Consider the following 24,031-nt stretch of genomic DNA (forward strand, 5'->3'; position numbering starts at 1 on the left):
CACTAGCAGGAACACAATCAGAGAAATTACCAGTCTGCAATAATACATGTCCAGAATAACAAGGGTGAACTGGAAATCAAGCAAGCATGAGTGTCAGATAATTTATACAGCCTTTGCATATTTCCATGGTAGTTCATGCAGATATCATCAAGATACCGACATTCTGATTTTGATTTTTGACAGATTTTTTAGCCCATCGATGTACACAACAATTTTTCTTCCTTGACAGTACCATCTTGATGAGTATAGCCACAAGGCACATCGACACTACATTACCAGGGGTTCAATATATGAACGATAAGAGCACACAACGCCAAATGTCTAAACCAAAAGACAAGCCTAGATATGTCATGGTCACTAGATTTCTAGCACTGGCAATGTTCTACGTACCATTGGTTTGTCAAAATAGTGAATGAATAAGGCAGTGAATAAAAAAAATTCATTAGATACAGAGAACATAAATAAAAGGAAATTGCTCAAAGGTAGTGCTTTACCAAATATTGAATAATAAAGTCAACTAGACAACACACCAGTAAGGCAGCAACCAGTATGAATAAACCTTTTAGTACATTAGCAGGTTGACAGTATGCACTAAGATTTAATAATCATAATAACTTTCTGTTATGGACAAGGAGGCCGATTACATAACAATTTAGCCCCGTAGAACTAATACATGTCCAGAATAACATCCAGTGCTAGACAAATAAGAACAAGGGTAACAACGTTCTTTCAGAATGCCATGATGCATAATCTGTAGGTTTACCAAGCATTGCTCTGAGCTGGAAATCAAGCAAGCAGGATTGTAAGCACCAGCAAACTGAGAAGCATGATTCAAATAGATTCCAAAGTGCACAGATAAATTCTTCAGCCCACAGAAGAGCCATTTCTTCGAGGAAGCACAAGGGTGGTCTGAAGGTAAAAGAAACTACTGCCCATCAGCACCTGCTAATGGCTCTGAGAATAGAGGAACATACGGTAGAAATTGTTGTATATTGTTTTTCTCAAGATTAAGGATACAACCAACTCTCTGACGTTGCATATCGTACGCTACCAAGGTATCTCCTCGGCGTGAAACCAGGAAAACGGTGCCGCAATCTGGATGAATCGCAACAACCCTGTACCCCAGCCCCGTTGTGCTCATAAGCTTATCAATGCTGGCAGTGTGTTTCAGGACCAATTCTTTACTGTCGTGATCCTTGAGGCACCAGAGTGATATCTCAGAATCCAGGATCTTATCGTTATCATCGACGGAAGCAATAGCATAGTGTAAGCAACCCTGCGATGATCCAATCGTGCCAAATGTCGGCCCGACACGCGGCAAGTTAATAGTCTTCCACACTTTCCCCTCCGTGTCCACCCCCACCAACGCAAACTGCTCCAGGATGCCGATCACGTACATCATACCGCCAACAAAGACGCATTTACCAGAGCAGAACATGCCTACTCTCTCAGCGATCCCACAATCCCTGCGGCTCCAGGCTCCTGTCCGCGACGAGTAGATGATCACTGCTGTCATGCTCGACGAGTATGTCTCCTCGAACTGAATAACATGGAAATGGGATGAGACTGCCGGATCAAAGGCCAGACCTGCGGTGCGGCTATATCTGTTAACTGGCGCCGGCGTCGGCCGAGGGGGCAGCTCCACCCACCTCCCTGTGGCCGGATCGCAGACTACAAAACGGAAATCATCCCAACTCTTGTTGCTGCCGCGGTAGAGAATGAGGCCATTGCAGGCGTCCACCTGGGTGATGCGCTCGTCCTTGTTTGGGTGCAGGTAAGGGAGGGACGGGTCGAACAGGGCCGCGGCGCCGGAGACGCTGGCGAAGTGGTGGTGGATCCGATTGGTGCTGATGGACATGTAGAGGAAGCCGGCGAGGGTTTGGGGGAGCTTCTTGCGGTTGGCGGGGTCGGAGATGAGGTCGCGCCAGGGCACGGAGACGCACTTGAAGCGGTGGAGGGATCTGGCGGGGAGGCGGGAGAGGATCTCCAGGATGAGGTCGTCGGTGAACAGGCCGGCCGCCCCCACCATCGCCCTCTTCTCCATTGATCGGAAGGGGAAAGCCAGTCAGATCTGCAAACGGAGAGATGAAATCATGGATCTGGCTAAGGAAAATCGACCCAGGTAGTAGCCGGCGGCGGTGACCTCGCCGTGGTGACTCGGGGAAAGGGCAGTCACCTTGGTTGAGGGCGGCGCCCGGCGGACGGGATGCAGCCGGCGGCGCCTCGATCGCCTCGGCCGGGATGGGTCGTCGTATCGTACTGTATAATACGGTATAAAATACTACTCCAGTAGAAAACAAAAGCTGTTTTGAACCACGCTTGCTTGCTTGTGTGTGCATGCATTTTCTTTGTTTGCTGTAGAGGTCTAGTATTTCGGAAACTCACAACTTTCAGAACTTATCATTTTTCAAACATTTTTTTTATAGTACAAAAGGAAAAACAGACCAACCCAAGACAATACAATGCGAGGCAACATTTTTCCGACCAAATAGTATTTAACACCTCTCTTTATGACGAAGGAGTGTTAAATCAATACTTCAAGAGACGCTATATATTTTTGCGTCAAAGAAAAACGAACAATTTTATAAGAAAAATTAGCCGAAAATCAATACATAGACACACATATAGTTAGACCTGAGGCTATGCCCTAAACCACTCGGCCAACCAAAGCCAACATCTTACCATACGACCTAGAGCCCACGCACCAAAGCACACATACAGGCTTCAAGCCGCATTCCCCCGAAACATGTAACCAAATACGACACCATACAACATGATTTATAGCCATCACTCCAACTTACAAATAACACCAACACACACACCGACCCCTGAGGCCTTGTATCAAACGACGACCCTGCTTTCCAAGCAACCTCAAACCATTCAAGCTGAACCGTGAATCCGCTGCTCTAGCTTGCACATCGATACCAAGGCCGTGCACTTGCTTATCCAAGGATGATGTCGTCGCTAGCATCATCTTAAGCATGTGCTAGGCTTTCATCCGGAGCTCACCAAAACCGTCATCGTTGAATCCGACCCCACCATCCGACTAGACCACAACAACCATGTGGTTGAGACGTCTTGCGCCTGCCAACAAACCACCCGCCAACTTGATCCATAGCACTCCACGACCGCCGCGAGCCAACTCCTAGAGTCCCGCTCCAACATCCTCAGGCCACGTCGATCGAAGCACTACCGACTGCCCAGTTAGGTAGCTCCATAGCATCCACTCAAGATCCGTACACCCAGGCTACACGCAAATCTGAAGCAGAAGACTCACCGTCCTTGTGATATTATGCCTATTGACCGCAAAAGGATCTATGGCCATGTTTATGCCTTCTCATTAGGCTTCATGTCTCGACCTATAACGCATCGCATATGATTCTATATTTATTTGTTTTTAATGGTTTACAATATTGGGGAATTGTGACCACTCGATTTATTTGTTTCATGTGGCTTGTTTTCGATACAACGAAGGTATCAATTACACCCAGCCTCCACATCGATATCAAAGACATCAATGATGCACACAGCCAAAAACTAAAATATTAAAGAGAGAAATGTAAAACAAAGACCCCATTGCAATAATGAAACACTCGCAACGACAACACTCTAATCATCACCAAAGACAATGCCCACACTACAGAAGAGGTTCTCCAAAAGCGATGCCTCCAAGAAGAAAAGAATGATCTTGAGTTTTCACATTGAAGATAGTAGGAGATCCCCAAAACAGTGCCTTTTCAAAACCATTTCTAGGTACAACCAAAACAATGCCTTTTCAAAACTCGATAGGCACCCCCAAAAGATTGTCCATCTGTGCTGCCGCTCCCTCATGCCAATGCGGTCACTGCAAGTCCTCAACACCCAATCGATACACAGGAAAAAACATGTGCCGCCATTCTTCAATGCAACCAAAACTCTTCTCCACCATTACAAGTCTTCGATCGCAGCCACCATGACTTTCTTCACCACTATCAACGCCATGAAAATCTATATTTAGACATTTTCCATGGCACCGACAAGACAATGAAGCTTCGTGCCACGCCTCATGAAGCCTCTCTGGCCGAAAATGAGGACACACCCGACCGGATCAATTCCGATCTAAATATCGAGTGACACCATGCGGCAGAATCTGACATCTACGAAAGGAAGTCAGGAACCCGTTGGTGTCTAGATCGAGGAGGTCGACATGAAGCAAATCGAAGTTCTGGAGCACGAAGAACAACAAGGCCAACCATCACGGGACTCCCTTGGATCCCGACGGTCTGAATCTTCCAATGCCCCCCCCCCCACCGCGGACGCCACCAACCAACGCGAGAGTCGCCGCCGCAACCATCCCTCCATGACTGGGACGAAGAACCAAAGACCGGCCACCTCCGAGTTCCACCCAGCGTCGCTACACCCTAGCCCAACGCAGCACCCCATCCGGGATTGCCGATCCACGCCGACCCCTCACACACAGAGGGGAGAGAGGGCCCCAACGCCGCTAGCACCAGTTTTCCCGGAGGCACAGATCGACGACGGCGAGGGGAGGGCATGGGGGCTTGGGCATGTGACTTATACTAATGTAAAACTATTAACACTATATTTGTATGTTTCAAGTGGCTTGTAAATATGGAATTGTGACCACTAGATTTATTTGCTTCCTATGGCTTGTAATGTTGTTTCATATGGTTTGTAATACTTGGGATGATGAACACTGGATTTGCTTGTTCCCTATGGTTTATAATGTTGGAAATATGCCCTAGAGGCAATAATAAAATGGTTATTATCATATTTCCTTGTTCATGATAATCGTCTATTGTGCATGCTATAATTGTATTAACAGGAAACAGTAATACATGTGTGAATAAATAGATCACAATGTGTCCCTAGCAAGCCTCTAGTTGGCTAGCTCGTTAGTCAATAGATGATCATGGTTTCCTGGTCATGGGCATTAGATGTCATTGATAACGGGATCACATCATTGGGAGAATGATGTGATGGACAAGACCCAATCCTAAGCATAGCACTAGATCGTATTGTTCGTATGCTAAAGCTTTTCTAATGTCAAGTGTCTGTTCCTTCGACCGTGAGATTGTGCAACTCCCGGATACCGTAGGAGTGCTTTGGGTGTATCAAACGTCACAACGTAACTGGGTGACTATAAATGTGCACTACGGGTATCTCTGAAAGTGTCTCTTGGGTTTGTACGAATCGAGATCGGGATTTGTCATTCCGTGTGATGGAGAGGTATCTCTGGGCCCACTTGGTAGAACATCATCATGAGCTCAATGTGACTAAGGAGTTAGGCACACGATGACGTACTACGAAACGAGTAAAGAGACTTACCGGTAATGAGATTAAACAAGGTATAGGTATACCGACGATTGAATCTAAAGCAAGTTCTATACCGACAGACAAAGGGAATTGTATACGGGATTGATTGAATCCTTGACATCATGGTTCATCCGATGAGATCATCGTGGAGCAAGTGGGAGCCACCATGGGTATCCAGACCCCGCTGATGGTTATTGGCCAGAGAGGTGTCTCGGTCATGTCTGCCTGTCTCCCGAACCCGTAGGGTGTACACACTTAAGGTTCGATGACGCTAGGGTTATAGGGAATTGTTATACGAGGTTATCGAAAGTTGTTCGTGTTGGAAATATGCCCTAGAGGCAATAATAAAATGGTTATTATCATATTTCCTTGTTCATGATAATCGTCTATCGTTCATGCTATAATTGTATTAACAGGAAACAGTAATACATGTGTGAATGAATAGATCACAATGTGTCCCTAGCAAGCCTCTAGTTGGCTAGCTCGTTAGTCAATAGATGATCATGGTTTCCTGATCATGACATTGGATGTCATTGATAACGGGATCACATCATTGGGAGAATGATGTGGTGGACAAGACCCAATCCTAAGCCTAGCACTAGATCGTATTGTTCGTATGCTAATGCTTTTCTAATGTCAAGTATATTTTCCTTCGACCGTGAGATTGTGCAACTCCCGGATACCGTAGGAGTGCTTTGGGTGTATCAAACGTCACAACGTAACTGGGTGACTATAAAGGTGCACTACGGGTACCTCCGAAAGTGTCTGTTGGGTTGGCACGAATCGAGATCGGGATTTGTCACTCCGTGTGACGGAGAGGTATCTCTGGGCCCACTCGGTAGAACATCATCATGAGCTCAATGTGACTAAGGAGTTAGTCACACTATGGCGTGCTACGGAACGAGTAAAGAGACTTACCGGTAACGAGATTGAACAAGGTATAGGTATACCGACGATCGAATCTCGGGCAAGTTCTATACCGACAGACAAAGGGAATCGTATACGGGATTGATTGAATCCTTGACATCGTGGTTCATCCGATGAGATCATCGTGGAGCTAGTGGGAGCCACCATGGGTATCCAGACCCCGCTGATGGTTATTGCCCAGAGAGGTGTCTCGGTCATGTCTGCCTATCTCCCGAACCCGTAGGGTCTACACACTTAAGGTTCGATGATGCTAGGGTTATAGGGAATTGTTGTACGAGGTTATCGAAAGTTGTTCGGAGTCCCGGATGAGATCCCGGACATCACGAGGAGCTCCGGAATGGTCCGGAGGTAAAGATTGATATATAGGACGGATGGTTTCGGACACCGGAAGTGTTTCGGGCATCACCGGTAACGTACCGGGACCACCGAGACCACCGGAGGTGGCCCCGGAGGTCCACCGAAAGGGGGCAACGACCCCGGGAGGCGAGATGGGCCAAGTGGGGAAGGGAACCAGCCCCTAGGTGAGATGGTGCGCCCCCCACTCAGCCCATGGCGCAGGAAGAGGGGAGAGGGGGGGAACCCTAGCGCAGGTGGGCCTAAGGCCCACCAGAGGGGTGCGCCACCCCTCCTCCCTGCCCTGGCCGTCGCCCCCTCTCCCATCTGGGGCGCCGCACCACCTAAGGGGGAACCCTAGGGGTGGCGCACCCCCCTCCCCTCCTCCTATAAATAATGGGGGTTTTGGAGCTGTTGGAGATAGACTTTTCCTTCTCCCTCGGCGCAGCCCTGCCCTTCTTTCTCCTCCTCTCTACCGGTGCTTGGCGAAGCCCTGCCAGGAGACCTCGTCTCTCCATCGACACCACGCCGTCGTGCTGCTGGAGTTCTTCCCCAACCTCTCCCTCCTCCTTGCTGGATCAAGGTGCGGGAGACGTCACCGGGCTACACGTGTGTTGAACGTGGAGGTGCCGTGGTTCGACACTAGATCGGAATCACACCGCGATCTGAATCGCCGCGAGTACGACTCCATCAACCGCGTTCTAGTAACGCTTCCGCTTAGCGATCTTCAAAGGTATGAAGATGCACTCACCCCTCTCTCGTTGTTGGTCTCTCCATAGGAAGATCTGAATATGCGTAGGAAATTTTTGAATTTATGCTACGTTACCCAACATATAATAGCTGGGATGATGAACACTGAATTTGTTTGCTTCCAATCATATGTGTAGTGAGGTAGTTGTGTAGCACAAATCTCAAAGCAACATTGGAGGGTAAGGATAAGAGGTGTCCGAAAGCCTGTGCTTTACGAATCCACGTCCGACAGCCGCCTTCTTCCCACCTCTGGGGTTTAGCGCCGGCGGCAGTGACGCATCTGTTTGGTAACGTAGCATAAATTCAAAAGGTTGTGGCGCCGGCGGCAGGTTTTCTATGCGTAGATTATATGCATGAGTAGAACACAAAAGGGCTGAGTGGGGGGGGGGCGCACCAGCCCACCTAAGGAACACCTAAGGAAGTGTGGAATCGTTTCACAACTGACACCGCCTGGCACACCGCAACGCAACGGCGTAGAAAACCTAGGGGACAACCACTACTATCACTACTACTATAGCTAACCGTTAGCAATGAAGTAAATGTAGTAAGCACATGGCGTTGCATCTCATACAATAAATTAAGACAACTCCTATGGTTCCTGCCGGTTGTCATACTCATCGACATGCAAGTCGTGAAACCAATTACAATAACATGATCATCTCATACATCATACATGCAACATCACAACTTTGGCCATATCACATCACATGTCAAACCCTGCAAAAACAAGTTAGACGTCCTCTAATTGTTGTTGCAAGTTTTACGTGGCTGATTTGGGTTTCTAGCAAGAACGCTTTCTTACCTACGTGACAGCCACAACGATGATATGCCAAAGATATTTACCCTTCATAAGGACCCTTTTCATCAAATCCAATCCGACTAGAGTAGGAGAGACAAACACCCGCTAGCCACCTTTATGCACGGTGTGCATCTCTGTCGGTGGAACCAGTCTCACGTAAGCGTATGTGTAAAGTCGGTCCGGGCCGCTTCATCACACAATACCGCTGGAAAAGAATAATACTAGTAGCGGCAAGCAAATTGAAAAATCATCACCCATAACTTTTGTGTTCTACTCGTGCATAGAATCTACGCATAGAAAACCTCGCTGTGATACCACTGTTGGGTAACGTAGCATTAATTCAAAATTTTCCTACGCCATATTCAGATCTTCCTATGGAGAGACCAGCAACGAGAGAGTGGTAAGAGCATCTTCATACCTTTGAAGAACGCTAAGCGGAAGCGTTACTAGAACGCGGTTGATGGAGTCGTACTCGCAGCGATTCAGATCGCGGTGTGATTCTAATCTAGTGCCGAACTACGACACCTCCGCGTTCAACACACGTGCAGCCCGGCGATGTCTCCTGCACCTTGATCCAGCAAGGAGGAGGAAGAGGTTGGGGAAGAACTCCAGCAGCACCATGGCGTGGTGTCGATGGAGAGACGAGGTCTCCCGGCAGGGCTTCGCCAAACACCGGCGGAGAGGAGGAGAAAGAAGGGCACGGCTGCGCCGAGGGAGAGGGAGAAGTCTATCTCCCAAGGGCCAAAACCCCTCTCTATTTATAGGAGGAGGGGGAGGGGGTGCGCCACCCCTAGGGTTCCCCCTAGGTGGTGCAACAGCCACCAGATGGGAAAGGGGGGTGGCGCACCACCTGGTGGGCCTAAGGCCCACCTGCGCCTAGGGTTGTCCCCTCTCCCCACCACTTGCGCATTGGGCTGGGTGTGGGAGGCGCACCAGCCCACCTATGGGCTGGTTCCCTCCCGCACTTGGCCCATCTAGCCTCTTGGGGTCGTTGCCCCCCTTCGGTGGACCCCCGGGGCCACCTCCGGTGGTCCCGGTACATTACCGGTGACGTCCGAAACACTTCCGGCGTCCAAACCCATCCATCCTATATATCAATCTTTACCTCCGGACCAGTTCGGAGCTCCTCGTGACATCCGGGATCTCATCCGGGACTCCAACCAACTTTCAGTAACCTCGTATAACAATTCCCTATAACCCTAGCGTCATCGAACCTTAAGTGTGTAGGCCCTACGGGTTTGGGAGACAGGCAGACATGACCGAGACACCTCTCCGGCCAATAACCATCAGCGGGGTATGGATACCCATGGTGGCTCCCACTTGCTCCACGATGATCTCATCGGATGAACCACGATGTCAAGGATTCAATCAATCCCGTATACGATTCCCTTTGTCTGTCGGTATAGAACTTGCCCGAGATTCGATCGTCGGTATACCTATACCTTGTTCAATCTCGTTACCGGTAAGTCTCTTTACTCGTTTCGTAGCACGTCATCGTGCGACTAAATCCTTAGTCACATTGAGCTCATGATGATGTTCTACCGAGTGGACCCAGAGATACCTCTCCGTCACACGGAGTGACAAATCCCGATCTCGATTCGTACCAACCCAACAGACACTTTCAAAGATACCCGTATTGCACCTTTATAGTCACCCAGTTACGTTGTGACGTTTGATACACCCAAAGCACTCCTACAGTATCCGGGAGTTGCACAATCTCACGGTCGAAGGAAAAGATACTTGACATTAGAAAAGCTTTAGCATACGAACAACACGATCTAGTGCTATGCTTAGGATTGGGTCTTGTCCATCACATCATTCTCCCAATGACGTGATCCCGTTATCAATGACATCTAATGCCCATGATCAGGAAACCATGATCATCTATTGACTAACGAGCTAGCCAACTAGAGGCTTGCTAGGGACATATTGTGATCTATTTATTCACACATGTATTACTGTTTCCCGTTAATACAATTACAGCATGAACAATAGACGATTATCATGAACAAGGAAATATGATAATAACCATTTTATTATTGTCTCTAGGGCATATTTCCAACAGCATCCCCGCTGTTCCCAACACCCTCCTTCTATAGAGGTTGTGCAATGGCCAGCATCATCGTCGCCGCATGCCCAGGCCACTCCCTGGAGCGTCGACGATAAACTTCTCATGAAATTTCTACTCCGTCGAAATCTCCTCAGCTTGCTATGACGCAGATCAACTTCTCCAGGACCACGTAGTCTTCGCAGGCTCATGGAGGTCTTTATCATCATCTTCGACAACTGATTTGTGTTCTCTGCGGTTTACTGATCTTTTCATCTAAATTTTATCGCTTGTTAAGCGACTAACCTTGCACTGGAATTTCCAATAGGCTGAAGATTCAGCGAGGCAACCACCCCCTCAAAGCATCTCTAACAGATGCGCGACAACGTGGCCCGCTGAAAAAATTGGGGCGTGAAAAAATCGTTTTAGCGCGCGTGGACGTGTGTTAGCTTTTGCTGGTGCTTCAGAATTTAGCGCACCGTTGCAGCACTTCAGCAGGCGTGGTACAATACAGCGCACACGTCAGCTGCCGTTTGGCACATATGAAACATCACATATCAATTTGTGACAAAAAACAACATGATCTTGAACATTAAAAATTTGTAAAATGATGATTTGAGCAATATAGAATAGTTCAAATTCATGGCGTAGTTTAAAATCATCTACCACAAGAAAGTTCATGACAAATAAGGTCACACAAACGAATGACATATCAAGAATCATGCTCCATCTTCTTGCTCCTGTTCTTCCTTCTCTTTTTCCTCTTCTTCAAGCACCTCAATGTCATTGGAACCTAGGACATTGTTCACATTATCACCAAAGGCATGTGAGGCATCATGCCAAGGCATGTGAGGCATAACGCGAGGTGCTTCCATGCCTCCCATGAGAGACCCTAAACTCATGCCTTCCATGGTAGCTCCCAAGCCATCCATGCCTCCCGTAGGCGCTCCCATGCTTCCCATGACGCCCATGCCGCCAATGCCTCCCGTAGGTGCTCCATGCCGCCCATGCCACCCATGCCGCCCGTAGGTGCTCCCATGCCGCCCAAGCCATCCATGGTAGCTTACATGCCTCCGAAGCCTACCATGGTAGCTCCTATGCCTACGAAGCCTCCCATGGTAGCTCCCATACCTTTTGGACCGACAACGCCAACACCGTCGCCGCCGCCGCCGCCATCGGTCACTTACTGATGAGCTCCGGGGCTTCGAGGGGGGCGGTGGCACGAAGCCACCTTGAGGGTTCGTCCGGGGCGCCATGAAAAGGCCGCACACGAGACCGGTGCTTGGAGCCGGTGCTCCGCCGCCGACGAAACCGGAGGTCAACCTCACGCAAGGGTTTGCGGTGGCGGCGGTAGCGGCCAATGGATCGTGAGCGTATGGAGGGGTAGCGGGCATGTCGACACAGCCATCCATCGCCGATGGAGGCACGGGGTGGGGCGAAGGCGGGCGCGGCCGGAGTGGTCAGTGGCAGCTGGAGGTTCGCGTGCGCGATTTGTTTTGGCCAACCCGCTAGAGCGAACACACCAAATATACTACGCATGATGCTGCTTTCGCCCCGCACGCCTCTTACAAGCATATAATCCAGGCTCAGCTTGCCAAGTCTGCACACCACTGTTTAATTTTAATATGAGTAGGAATTGGCATGCTAGCTACAGGAATTGTGACATGGTAAATTTCTTGCTTATCATCCTCTGACCTTGTCATTTGCATACCGAACAAATCCTTTGATGGTAGTCACTAGTTCAAATTTGTGTCCCCATCGAACACATTATGCATCGCTAGAATGGTGGCCAACCAGCTATGCCACATGGCGCAAGCTGGTTGGCCGCGGTGACAAAGGTTTTTGATTTTTTTTAGAGTTTTTTTCAAAATGAGAGTGGAACTTTTTCCTTTTTCTTTTCAAGTAAAGTTTTTTTAAGATGGATGTGATGTTCACATGACATAAGATTTTTTGTAATTTTGAAGATGAAGATATGATACACACAACTTCCTCTCACCAACCACTAGTAGTACTTGAAATGACTCCGAGCACGGATTAGTCGAATGAAGATGGTGGGAGAAGCCGGTTGTGCGTGTGAACAGCGTCAGGTGGGTTGGCATGGCCAAAGTGGTGAAGTAGAGGTAAAATTGTGTCGAGAGGGTGTGGTGGTGCGGCAGCGGCTGGCACGCTCGGTGTCAACAACTTCTGGTCATTTCCAGCGAGAAGTCGGTAAGTTAGAACCTAGCAGCAAGTTGGTATTTCTTGAACCCTGTATTTGTTCAAGAACAGTGGTAGAATTAAGAAATATTTTCTCTGTAAACAAATATAAAAGCATTTACACGCAAGGGGCCTGAACATTGAGACAACTCTCAAATGCAACAAGGTGTACGAAATATATAGGAATTGAAGTGTATTGAAAAGCTTCAGACATCAGGCACCATCAGAAGCTTCACTCATTTCCGATGAGAGCCACATAGCTAGATTCGCACAGGTCGATAATTGAGCTACAAACTATAAATCATGAAGTTAATATTTCTCAAACCCTTAATTTCTTCAAGAATAGTGGCGGAGCCAGAAAATATACACATGGGGGCCAAACATCGAGCACAACAAATTAAATAATTGTCACAAGCATCGAGCACTACATTTGGTAGGTCCTGTTTAAGTGATTAAAAAGTTTGATACATGTATAAAATTATTCAGCTAGAAAAACAAGCAGAAATGTAACATACAAATTCACAAGCAGACCATAGTCAACACTCAACACTCGCAATACAAACTTTCCACAATACTAATCTCCCCGTGAGGGAAGTGGAGGTCATCGAGAAGAAACTGGCCGGTGTGTTGTCGAGCCCCTTCCGTGAAGAGCAACCCAACATCCGGCATCTCCATCTCCCGCTGATGGCCGCCAGAAGGCCAACCAAACGTAGACTTATTCATCTAACTGGTGAAGTTTCAGGACTTTATCTGGTTCAGTTGGGTGAAGTTTCCAGTGAAACCTGCAAATATCAGATATATCTTGTCCTGCAGAAGCTATGAGAGATCAATGTAGATATCTTCTTGGTAGACATACCGCCCAATGATGCTATGTTGGACTAGAAATACTTGAAACAATTTCGATGTGCCGTGGTACCTAATACTAGCCCATATATCATACCCACTTGACAAGATGATGGAAAGATTACTAAGTGGGTATTGCCGAATATATTTGATGCTGTTGATGTTGATGCCGACATGGTTGTCGTCAAGATCACCCTCGTAGCTCTTCCTCGTGTCGAACTCGACGGCTACTACTGGCTCCATCTTCGTGTCGTCTGTCCGGTTGTTGCATATGCCAAGCCACTGGCCACTGCTGTTGCTGGGCAACGATGGATTGTTTGCGAGCACGAATGCCATACCTTCTCCGGCCCCATTCTGACCGGGGACGATGTTGAGCAGGAAATCAGTCCTGAACGAGGTGGGTGCTGTGCGGTTTCTGTTCCACAACTTGAGGGTTTCCCTTGCATAAACCACTCTCCCAGACCAGTGGCGCATGTCTCCAGTATTTGGGGTGATCTGCAAGGCACCATCTGCAATTGTTGAGCCTGGGCTGAAAGTGAAATCATCCCTATTGACAGTTTTGAAGTTTGGATAAGTGAATTGCAAGCAACTGCAGGTTCTATGCCTAGGGCTAGGACGACAACAACTGCAGAAGCTATACTGGAAAATCTCAACATGTTGTTGGTATTGGGCATTGTCATGCTAAATGGTTTCTATAGCTTCCTGCAACCTTCTCAAGGAAGAGGGGTAGTATGCCTATTTAAACAATCCTTGCACGAGGAGGGGAGGAATTGACAAAGTACTTGGAAGAGACATATTTGTGCAGCTGCAGAGAAACAGTCCAATGTTACACTAAGAAGCAGTGCAGGCAAAATGTTGTGACATATGCTACTCACTGTTAGAATAAATCCGAGGTACGCGGTCGATCCACCGAGGAACAAGCAATCACAGCATGATGACGACACCGAGATTTGTTAATGAGGTTCGGCGAACTCGCCTACTCCCCGGAGCAATGACTACGGGCGCTCCTTCCCGAGATACCGCAACACTGGCCACCCGGGCGCGGGCACAAGCCGCCGGCTCCCCCTTGCGAGCCTGTCACTATCTAGTCGTCATAGGTTACAACGTTGGGTGCCTCCTCATATATAAGAGACCAAGGGTACAACGTGTTCAACTACGACACTACATGTATTCTATCCAAACTACAACACCAAGTCCATATGTAACCCAACTTGTACATCAATATTTGACACAACTCTAACACTCACCAGCAATATGTTTGACTATGCGATCTGCCACCTTGTTTTCACCGGAGAGGGATGAAAAGATGGACATTTTGGAGGATCAACAATGGTTGTTTAACAAGCGGAACATTGACATTAACATTAAAAACATTCAGAGGTGGAAAAAACTGATACGTGACATCATGATACTGACACCTATGAAGAGCTTGTAAGTTATACTTTGAAGAAACATGGTCAATGGGAATTGTCATGTACAACCGGCAACAACATTGCTGGAGCTGCAGAGAAATTACCAACTGTTAAAATAATAACCTGTGAGACAATTTCTAAAGGGATAAGTTCATGGTTTTGATTTGACTCGAATAGGCCTGATCTGCATGCCCTTAATTCCATCATATGTTGTTTTACATGATCTATATTGATATATGTGTAAAGTTGACGATAGCCAAGGCAACTCTAGCTTGAACTTGGACCGTGGAAGCATGTAAATGCTGCCTGCAATCCTGCAAAAGAGTAAGTATATACCAACTTTTGTAAAAAGAAGAAACAAATTGCTTTTCCTGAAGGAATTTCTTGAAGCCAATTATGCCAAAATATCTGTGAGTCTGCTGCTGACTCAAATAAGTAATTTTTTCAGGGAACAAATGGTTTTCTTCTGTCATAATATTTCCTCAAGGCAGCTGGGTGGTACCTGGAGTGTGCCATGTTATTCACAGGGACCTGAAAAGAGGTGTCTGTATGCCTTGCGTGCCTTGTTGCTGCCTTCGACAAGTTTGACATATATGAGCGTTCCCAGCTTCTTCTTTTTTTACGCAAGGGTTCCCAGGTTCCATCCATTCCATAGTTATTGTTGTTGTGAATCTTTGCTGCCGTTTCTTGTAGGAGCGGTCTTGTCTTGAGGGGTCCTGAAAGCTACCAGTGTGCAAGCTCTCACAGTCATGTATCAGTGTTTGTATTCTCTTCCCCGTAAATTAGTCCATCGACGCTATATGCAAAAAGAGAGATAAAGGAGTGCAGTTTGGATCCAAAAAACTGTACAGTTTGGACCCAAGATTGTGTAGGATAGTAGCTAGGATTCACTACTCTGCTCACTGTGGCAAATGTTGAGACTGCTGTTGGCATATCATAAAGAAAAAATTTAGTCTGTGTCTATGGAGTATATAGCAAAAAAATACTACCATTTTTTCAATTTTTGAAAAAACTACCACAAAATTGATGGGCTGTTTCAAAAAACCCAAGTGACCGAACAATTATTTTCTTGATCCGGATTATGACACGGAGGGCCCACTCATCAGGTCCACATAGCAAAAAAGTCAACACCGTTAAGTAAACAATTAGTTGACCGATATGACCGGTGGGGCCCACACATCATCTTCTTCTCCTCCACCCTTTTTTTCTGCAGGTTGCTTGAACAACGTCGGTCAATGGTGCTTGTCGGCGGGACGGGGGAGGTGGATCCGCCCTCCGGCATGCGGCAGGGCGGCGCGAGCGGAGTCCCTGGCCAGCAATGGTGGCTGCGGGCGCGGGCGCGGGCGCAGCTCCGGCCTCCGGCGAGCGACAGGGCGACGCGAGCGTAGGCCCTGGCCAGCGGCGGCGGCTGCTGGTGCGGGCGGAGCTCCGACCTCTAGCGAGCGGCAGGGCGGCGCGAACGAAGGCCCTTGGCAGCGCGGCGTCGGGCCGGCAAGGAGCCGAACAGGGATCCAATTGTTTTTTTTTTTTTGAAGTACAGGGATCTGATTGCTTTTCTTTTTATGGGACCTGATTGCTTTTTATAAATATGTAGGGCCCATTTGTCATAACGTGTCAATGATCAACCTAACGGTTAACCCAATAAGTGGGTCTAACTTGACATAACCTTGTTTAAATTTTAACCGTTCGGTCATTTGGCTTTTTTTGGAACAACCCAACAATTTTGTGGTAGTTTCTTTTTAATTAAATAAAGTTGTAGTTTTTTGTGGTCAACACCGTTAATGTGATAGTTTGTTGCTATATACACGTGTCTGTCAAAACCCATTCAACTAGGTTAACAATTTTAGTGTCAGGAAATTGCATGTCCGCCAAGCAACTTACAACTCACGTCGTGATCTCCACAACACTCTGGTTATCTCTGCATATATTAATCACTCTCGTGTATGTGACTTCTAAACATGGATGCTACCCCAATCAGAAAACTATTGTCTAGAACACTGGGTATCTCTGTCTGTTTCCAATATTTTACCGGTCACCCAAGCTGAATGTAAAAAAGGGATGTTCTTATTCACAACTTCTATTTTTTAGACTTTTAGGCCATGTTTGACTGAACCAAGCCGTGATATCACAACAAAGACAAGAAAAGAAGAAGTACAAACGCAGCGATGAACTTAAATATACAACAACTCGTACCAGTTCCTGTCCAAACCCACTTATGTAAACATGATTAAAATGGTAGCTACCTGACTTAGCAATTAACACTAGAAGCTCTAGTGAGGTTAAGTAAGGTAGCTTTGGCACTATGTATCAGACCAAATGCAACCTCAATCCTATCATTCTTTAACAACAAATCACAAGATCGTCAAAACATGACAAGGTAGAGTGGGTCCTTGGTCAAATGGTTGACAATGGCGCTCCACCAAATTATTCTACCAACAAACGTTAGGGCGGATTAATATGGAAGAAAAACAATTGTGAAACAAAATAGAGCTCAGATTTACAACATTTTAGTATTTTACACGACAGACTGATAGATATAAGACAAATGTCAGAAGTGCCACTGAAATTTTGGGCATTTTCACATATGAAATTAGTGTTAGTAGAACACATAGGAAGCGATCACGTACCATCAGGATGCATGATCAGGCCATTTGGGAAAACGCATGTATACACGTACAACTGCATCGCTCAACGATTATTTCTTCAAGAAAGCGAGCAAGATTCCCCCTCCCAATGCAAACATGACGATTCACATATGCAAAGCAAGCAAACTGCCCTAGTTAGTAATGTTAGTAACTAGGGTTGATTATTTAATGGTTGTATAGGTTCATCTTTCTAGTTAGTACTATTAGTAATGGTTGTGTAAGAGTACTTGGTTTTGTTGCACGCACTACAAGTGTAGCACCATGGCTGCAAATGAAGGGGCTGATGGGGATGAGGCTGTCTACGATCCAATGTAAGATCCAACAAGGAAGCCACGGCGGTCAAATGATCTGGGATGGAAGTATGGGTATTGACTTAGTCCTCCTAATCGGGAATCTGTTGTGCCTAATCTTTGTCGCAAGATAACTACTTGAGTAATTAATCAAGAGGCACAAGGAGCATCTTGTTCGCTGCGGAGGAGATGCGATTGGTTATCGTAATGCTTTGCTCAAGAGGATCACTCAAAGCTTCCACAGCCAAAATAAGCAAGATTTTCTCAAGAAGATCTTGGGCATTGTTGAGAACCGTTGGGAGACTCAAATGGATCATCCATTGTATGGATCTCCTCTTTTTTCAAGCCAAGATTTTTTCCCTGTTGTAAAGACGACTGGTTGCCTTAGTTGGGAGCTAAGGAGCTGTTTTAATGATGTGCTTGCAAAAATGGTGCTTGATGCCAATATTCGAAGCAAGATCGGTCAACAGGTTGTGCTCTACGAGAACCATCGAGGAGTATTTTCTATTTGGTTGGCAATTGAAAATATTGAGAAAAAGGGGCATCGTAAGTTGTTAATTGCAGCATGTTGATTTCAACATATTAATCTTCATAAATTCATATGTTTTTGACTGTTTCCTTTTATCGGGTTAGTTGATTGGAGGTGTTCATATGGTTGTCGGCCATTGAGATACAAAGATTTGCAAAACACATTGTCAACCTTTGTGCATCATAATCCGGGTGTGAGAGGAACTGGAGCGCCTTTGAATTTGTGAGTAAAGTAATATCTTTGTGCTTTCCAATGGTACTTCCAGCAACCCATTTACTCATTTTCTTTCGCTGTTTGTAGATCCATACGAAGAAAAGGAACAAGCTGCACTGGAAAAGGTTGAATGATTGTGTTTTTGTCTTATATAATCGCAAGATGATGCATAGGTTTCAAAAGAGGCGTTAGAAGGCGGCGACACAAGCTTTGACCCTATGGTGTTTCCATGTGTCCTCCCTTGACGAAAAAACGTGGGCAGGCCTAAATAGAGTAGATTTGACGCATGGTTTGATAAATGTGGGAGTAGTAAGAAAGGAAAGAAAGATGGAAAGCCGAAAAGGGCCAAAAAAGGTAATAAAAATAGATGCAAGTTGTGCCAGGTACTTGGGCACAGAGTGGGATCTATCAAATGTCGTTACACTCCTGAAAAGCCAAAGTATGATCTTGTTTATTTGTGTGTGTTTTGATTTGGTGCTTTTTTCCAATTACTATATCCATGACATGTTTTTTCCAATGGCCATGAGGAAGCGTGCAAGTCAACTCCTTGTTGTTGAAGAGTACTGGCCAACAAAAAAAGCAAGAGTCAATGGCCGCAGAAAGAAGAGAAGTGTGCCTGCCAAAACTAAACCTCTTTTAGATGTTTTGCAAACTGAACCTGAGCGTGTCAAGGTGCGGACTGAAGAAAATCCTGGTGCAGTCGAATTTCAAACTGAAGAAACACATGTCCAGGTGCACACCGAAGAAAATGAACTTGAGCGTGTCGACATGCAGACTCGAGAAACTCAAAATAAACTAAAACTACTGTCAACATTCAGACACACACTTCTCAAAGTTGAAACTGAAAAAATTGATTCAGTTGTGTGTGTTGACATGATGTTGACACCTGTGAAGAAAACCAAGATGATCAGTGAACTTGTGTGTGTAGTAGAACCAAAAACAAGAAATGTCAAGGCGAAGAAGGGCACATGACTTGGTAAGAAGAGGTAGAACTGAGCACTGTTTGAAATTTGTGTCATGTAATAATATTTGTAACTTGGTATGTGCTGGTACGCACTATGTATCCCCATATTTCTATCTGAACTTGTTTGGTCATTGTTTTAAAACTCAACTTTCAATCTTGAAGCAAAATTAAAAAAAATTCTTAAATTCAAATTAGGACTGAGGTATTGATGTTTCAATGCTATCTCAACTCCCTCAACTCAAATATGTTTGTTAGCAAGTTTCGACAAGGGGTAAACGGCCTCATTTCTAAGCAAGTTTTTTTTGCACCTTGTCTAAATCAGCCAAATAAATTCTCTACACATCTGTTCTTCCTATATAGTGTAAATATGAAGTCTCACTATTTATTGAATTAATCTTACATTATTTTATTTTATTTTCGAAAAAAATTGGTTTAATAGAAAATCATATATAAAACAGGTTTAAAACATGAAAATGAGAAAGTAAGTTTGATCTTTCTTAGAAACTCCAAAATGAAGCTTTGATGAGGTTTCGATACTTTTCATTTTTAAAAACCCACTTACTTTCTTCTTTAAAATCCATACTACATTGTTCAAGGAATGACAATTGAGTGAAGAATTTTTAATGCAAATGTATGTAAACCATTTTTTTCTCTTTACTATACAACATAAAAAGACTATGTGCGCATTTTTTTACTAATTTTTTCAATTAGTTCTCCTCATTTGAAAGTGTTTGAGCTATCTCACTTGTTTTAAGCCTTTTTCATAAAAATACATGTAAACCATATTTATATTGTTTGCTGGTTACTATATGACATAAGAAGATAAGAAGACTATGTGGGAAGTTTTATATTTTTTTGATTTTTTTAAATTAGTTATGCTTAACCCTAATGAGATAAACCTTCTCAAAACCCCTCAAAACCTCTCAAAACCCCGCATAACCCCGCACCCTTCCGGAGGGTCGAGCTTTGTGCATGGACGGTTGAGATTAGGTGCTAGGCTTAGCTACATCTCCATCAATCCGCATGGGACTCGTGTTGGAAATATGCCCTAGAGGCAATAATCAAATGGTTATTATCATATTTTCTTGTTCATGATAACAGTCTATTGTTCATGCTATAATTGTATTAACAGGAAACAGTAATACATGTGTGAATAAATAGATCACAATGTGTCCTAGCAAGCCTCTAGTTGGCTAGCTCGTTAGTCAATAGATGATCATGGTTTCCTCATCATGGGCATTGGATGTCATTGATAACGGTATCACATCATTGGAAGAATGTTGTGATGGACAAGTCCCAATCCTAAGCATAGCACTAGATCGTATTGTTTGTATGCTAAAGCTTTTCTAATGTTTCTAATGTCAAGTGTCTTTTCCTTCGACCGTGAGATTGTGCAACTCCCGGATACCGTAGGAGTGCGTTGGGTGTATCAAACGTCACAACGTAACTGGGTGACTATAAAGGTGCACTACGGGTATCTTTGAAAGTGTCTGTTGGGTTGGTACGAATCGAGATAGGGATTTGTCACTCCGTGTGACGGAGAGGTATCTCTGGGCCCACTCGGTAGAACATCATCATGAGCTCAATGTGACTAAGGAGTTAGTCACACGATGACGTGCTACGGAACGAGTAAAGAGACTTACCGGTAACGAGATTGAACAAGGTATAAGTATACCGACGATCGAATCTCGGGCAAGTTCTATACCGACAAACAAAGGGAATCGTATACGAAATGGATTGAATCCTTGACATCGTGGTTCATCCGATGAGATCATCGTGGAGCAAGTGGGAGCCACCATGGGTATCCAGACCCCGCTGATGGTTATTGGCCAGAGAGGTGTCTCGGTCATGTGTGCCTGTCTCCCGAACCCGTAGGGTCTACACACTTAAGGTTCAATGACGCTAGGGTTATAGGGAATTGTTATACGAGGTTACCGAAAGTTGTTCGGAGTCCCGGATGAGATCCTGGACATCACGAGGAGCTCCGGAATGGTCCGAAGGTAAAGATTGATATATAGGACAGATGGTTTCGGACACCGGAAGTGTTTGGGGCGTCACCGGTAACGTATGGGGACCACCGGGACCACCGGAGGTGGCCCCGGGGGTCCACCAAAGGGGGGCAACGACCCCGGGAGGCTAGATGGGCTAAGTGGGGAAGGGAACCAGCCCCTAGGTGGGCTGGTGCGCCCCCCACCCAGCCCATGTGCACCAGAGAAGGGAGAAAGGGGGAACCCTAGGCGCAGGGGAGGCCCAAGGCCCACCTAGGGCACCCCCGCCCCCTTTTCCCTGCCCTGGCCGCCGCCCCCTCCCATCTGGTGACTGCCGTACCACCTAGGGGGAACCCTAGGGGTGGCGCACCCCCTCCCCCTCCTCCTATAAATAGAGAGGGGTTTTGGCCCTTGGGAGACAGACTTCTCTCTCTCTCTCTCTTTCTCGGCGTAGCCCTGCCCTTCTTCCTCCTCCTCTCTGCCGGTGCTTGGCGAAGCCTTGCCGGGAGACCTCGTCTCTCCATCGACACCACGCCGTCTTGCTGCTGGAGTTCTTCCCCAACCTCTCCCTCCTCCTTGCTGGATCAAGGTGCGTGAGACGTCACTGGGCTACACGTGTGTTGAACTCGGAGGTGCCGTAGTTCGCCACTAGATCGGAATCACACCGCGATCTGAATCGCTGCGAGTACGACTCCATCAACCGCGTTCTAGCAACACTTCCGCTTAGCTATCTTCAAAGGTATGAAGATGCACTCACCCCTCCCTCGTTGCTGGTTTCTCCATAGGAAGATCTGAATATGCGTAGGAAAATTTTTGAATTTATGCTACGTAACCCAACAGTGGCATCCGAGCCAGGTTTTCTATGCGTAGATTCTATGCATGAGTAGAACACAAAAGTTGTGGGCGATGATTTGTAAATTTGCTTGCCGCTACTAGTCTTATTATTTTCCGGCGGTATTATGGGATGAAGCGGCCCGGACCGACTTTACACGTACGCTTACGTGAGACTGGTTCCACCGACAGACATGCACACCGTGCATAAAGGTGGCTAGCGGGTGTCTGTTTCTCCTACTCTAGTCGGATTAGATTTGATGAAAAGGGTCCTTATGAAGGGTAAATAGCTTTGGCATATCATCGTTGTGGTTGTCACGTAGGTAAGAAGGTGTTCTTGCTAGAAACCCAAATCAGCCACGTAAAACTTGCAACAACAATTAGAGGACGCCTAACTTGTTTTTGCAGGGTTTGGCATGTGATGTGATATGGCCAAAGTTGTGATGTTGCATGTATGATGTATGAGATGATCATGTTATTGTAATAGGTTTCACTACTTGCATGTCGATGAGTATGACAACCGGCAGGAGCCATAGGAGTTGTCTTAATTTATTGTATGAGATGCAACGCCATGTGCTTACTACTTTTACTTCATTGCTAACGGTTAGCTATAGTAGTAGTGATAGTAGTAGTTGGCGTGATGACTTCACGGAGACACGATGATGGAGATCATGGTGTCACGCCAGTGACGATGATGATCATGTGATGCCTGAAGATGGAGATCGAAAGGGCAAATATGATAATGGCCATATCATGTCACTACAAGATTGCATTGTGATGTTTATCATGTTTTTCATCTTATTGCTTAGAACGACGGTAGCATAATAAGATGACCCCTCTTAAAATTTCGAGAACGTGTTCCCCTAAGTGTGCACCGTTGCGAAGGTTTGTTGTCTCGAAGCACCACGTGATGATCGGGTGTGATAGATTCTAACGTTCGCATACAACGGGTGTAAGCCAGATTTACACACGCGAAACACCTAGGTTGACTTGACGAGCTTAGCATGTACAGACATGATCTCGAATACAAGAGACCTAAAGGTCAAACATGAGTCGTATGGTTGAATACGATCAGCATGAAGTTGCTCACCATGGTGACTAGTCCGTCTCACGTGATGATCGGACACGGTTAGTCAACATGGATCATGTATCACTTAGATGACTAGAGGGATGTCGATTTAAGTGGGAGTTCATACTTAATATGATTAAATAAACTTAATTGTCATGAACTTAGTCTAAAAAAGGTTTGTCTTTATAAATATTGTAGATGGCCAACGTCAACCTCAATTTCAACGCATTCCTAGAGAAAAACAAGCTGAAAGATGATGGTAGCAACTATGCGGACTGGGTTCGCAACTTGAAGCTCATCCTTGAAGCAGCTAAAAAGGCTTATGTCCTTGATGCACCGCTAGGTGACCCTCCCGCTCCCGCAGCAGCCCAGGACATCCTGAACATCTGGCAAACGCGGAGTGGTGACTACTCTCTGGTTAGGTGTGGCATGTTATACAGTTTAGAAACGGGGCTTCAAAGGCGTTTTGAGCAACACGGTGCATATGAGATGTTCCAAGAGCTGAAGCTAGTTTTTCAAGCTCATGCCCGTGTCGAGAGATATGAAGTCTCCGACAAGTTCTTTAGCTGTAAGATGGAGGAGAACAGTTCTGTCAGTGAGCACATACTCAAAATGCCTGGGTTACACGGTCGTCTGACTTCACTTGGAGTCGAACTTCCGGATGATGCTATAATTAACAGAATCCTCCAGTCTCTCCCACCAAGCTATAAAGGTTTTGTGCTTAACTACAACATGCAAGGGATGGAGAAGACCATTCCCGAGTTGTACTCGATGCTCAAGTCTGCAGAAGTAGAAATCAAGAAAGAGCATCAAGTGTTGATGGTCAACAAGACCACTAGTTTCAAGAAGGGCAAGGGTAAGAAGTACTTCAAGAAAGAC

At 46.1% G+C, this 24,031-nt stretch overlaps 1 protein-coding gene and 1 pseudogene across 1 annotated transcript; both read right to left on the minus strand.

The window, feature by feature from the left end:
• Window positions 1-533: 533 nt before the first annotated feature.
• LOC123407773 (F-box protein At2g23160-like) lies at window positions 534-2,285 on the minus strand. The gene is made up of 2 exons (XM_045100982.1): window positions 2,177-2,285; window positions 534-2,071 (listed from the first exon to the last, which is right to left on the minus strand). Exon 2 carries the CDS (start codon window positions 2,042-2,044, stop codon window positions 926-928), a length of 1,119 nt encoding a protein of 372 aa, XP_044956917.1. The 5' UTR covers window positions 2,045-2,071; window positions 2,177-2,285; the 3' UTR covers window positions 534-925.
• Window positions 2,286-13,091: 10,806 nt separating this feature from the next.
• On the minus strand, window positions 13,092-13,885 carry LOC123407942 (annotated as a pseudogene).
• Window positions 13,886-24,031: the final 10,146 nt, after the last annotated feature.

Source organism: Hordeum vulgare, chromosome 7H (genome assembly GCF_904849725.1).
Source record: "Hordeum vulgare subsp. vulgare chromosome 7H, MorexV3_pseudomolecules_assembly, whole genome shotgun sequence".
NCBI classification, from domain to species: Eukaryota; Viridiplantae; Streptophyta; class Magnoliopsida; order Poales; family Poaceae; genus Hordeum; species Hordeum vulgare.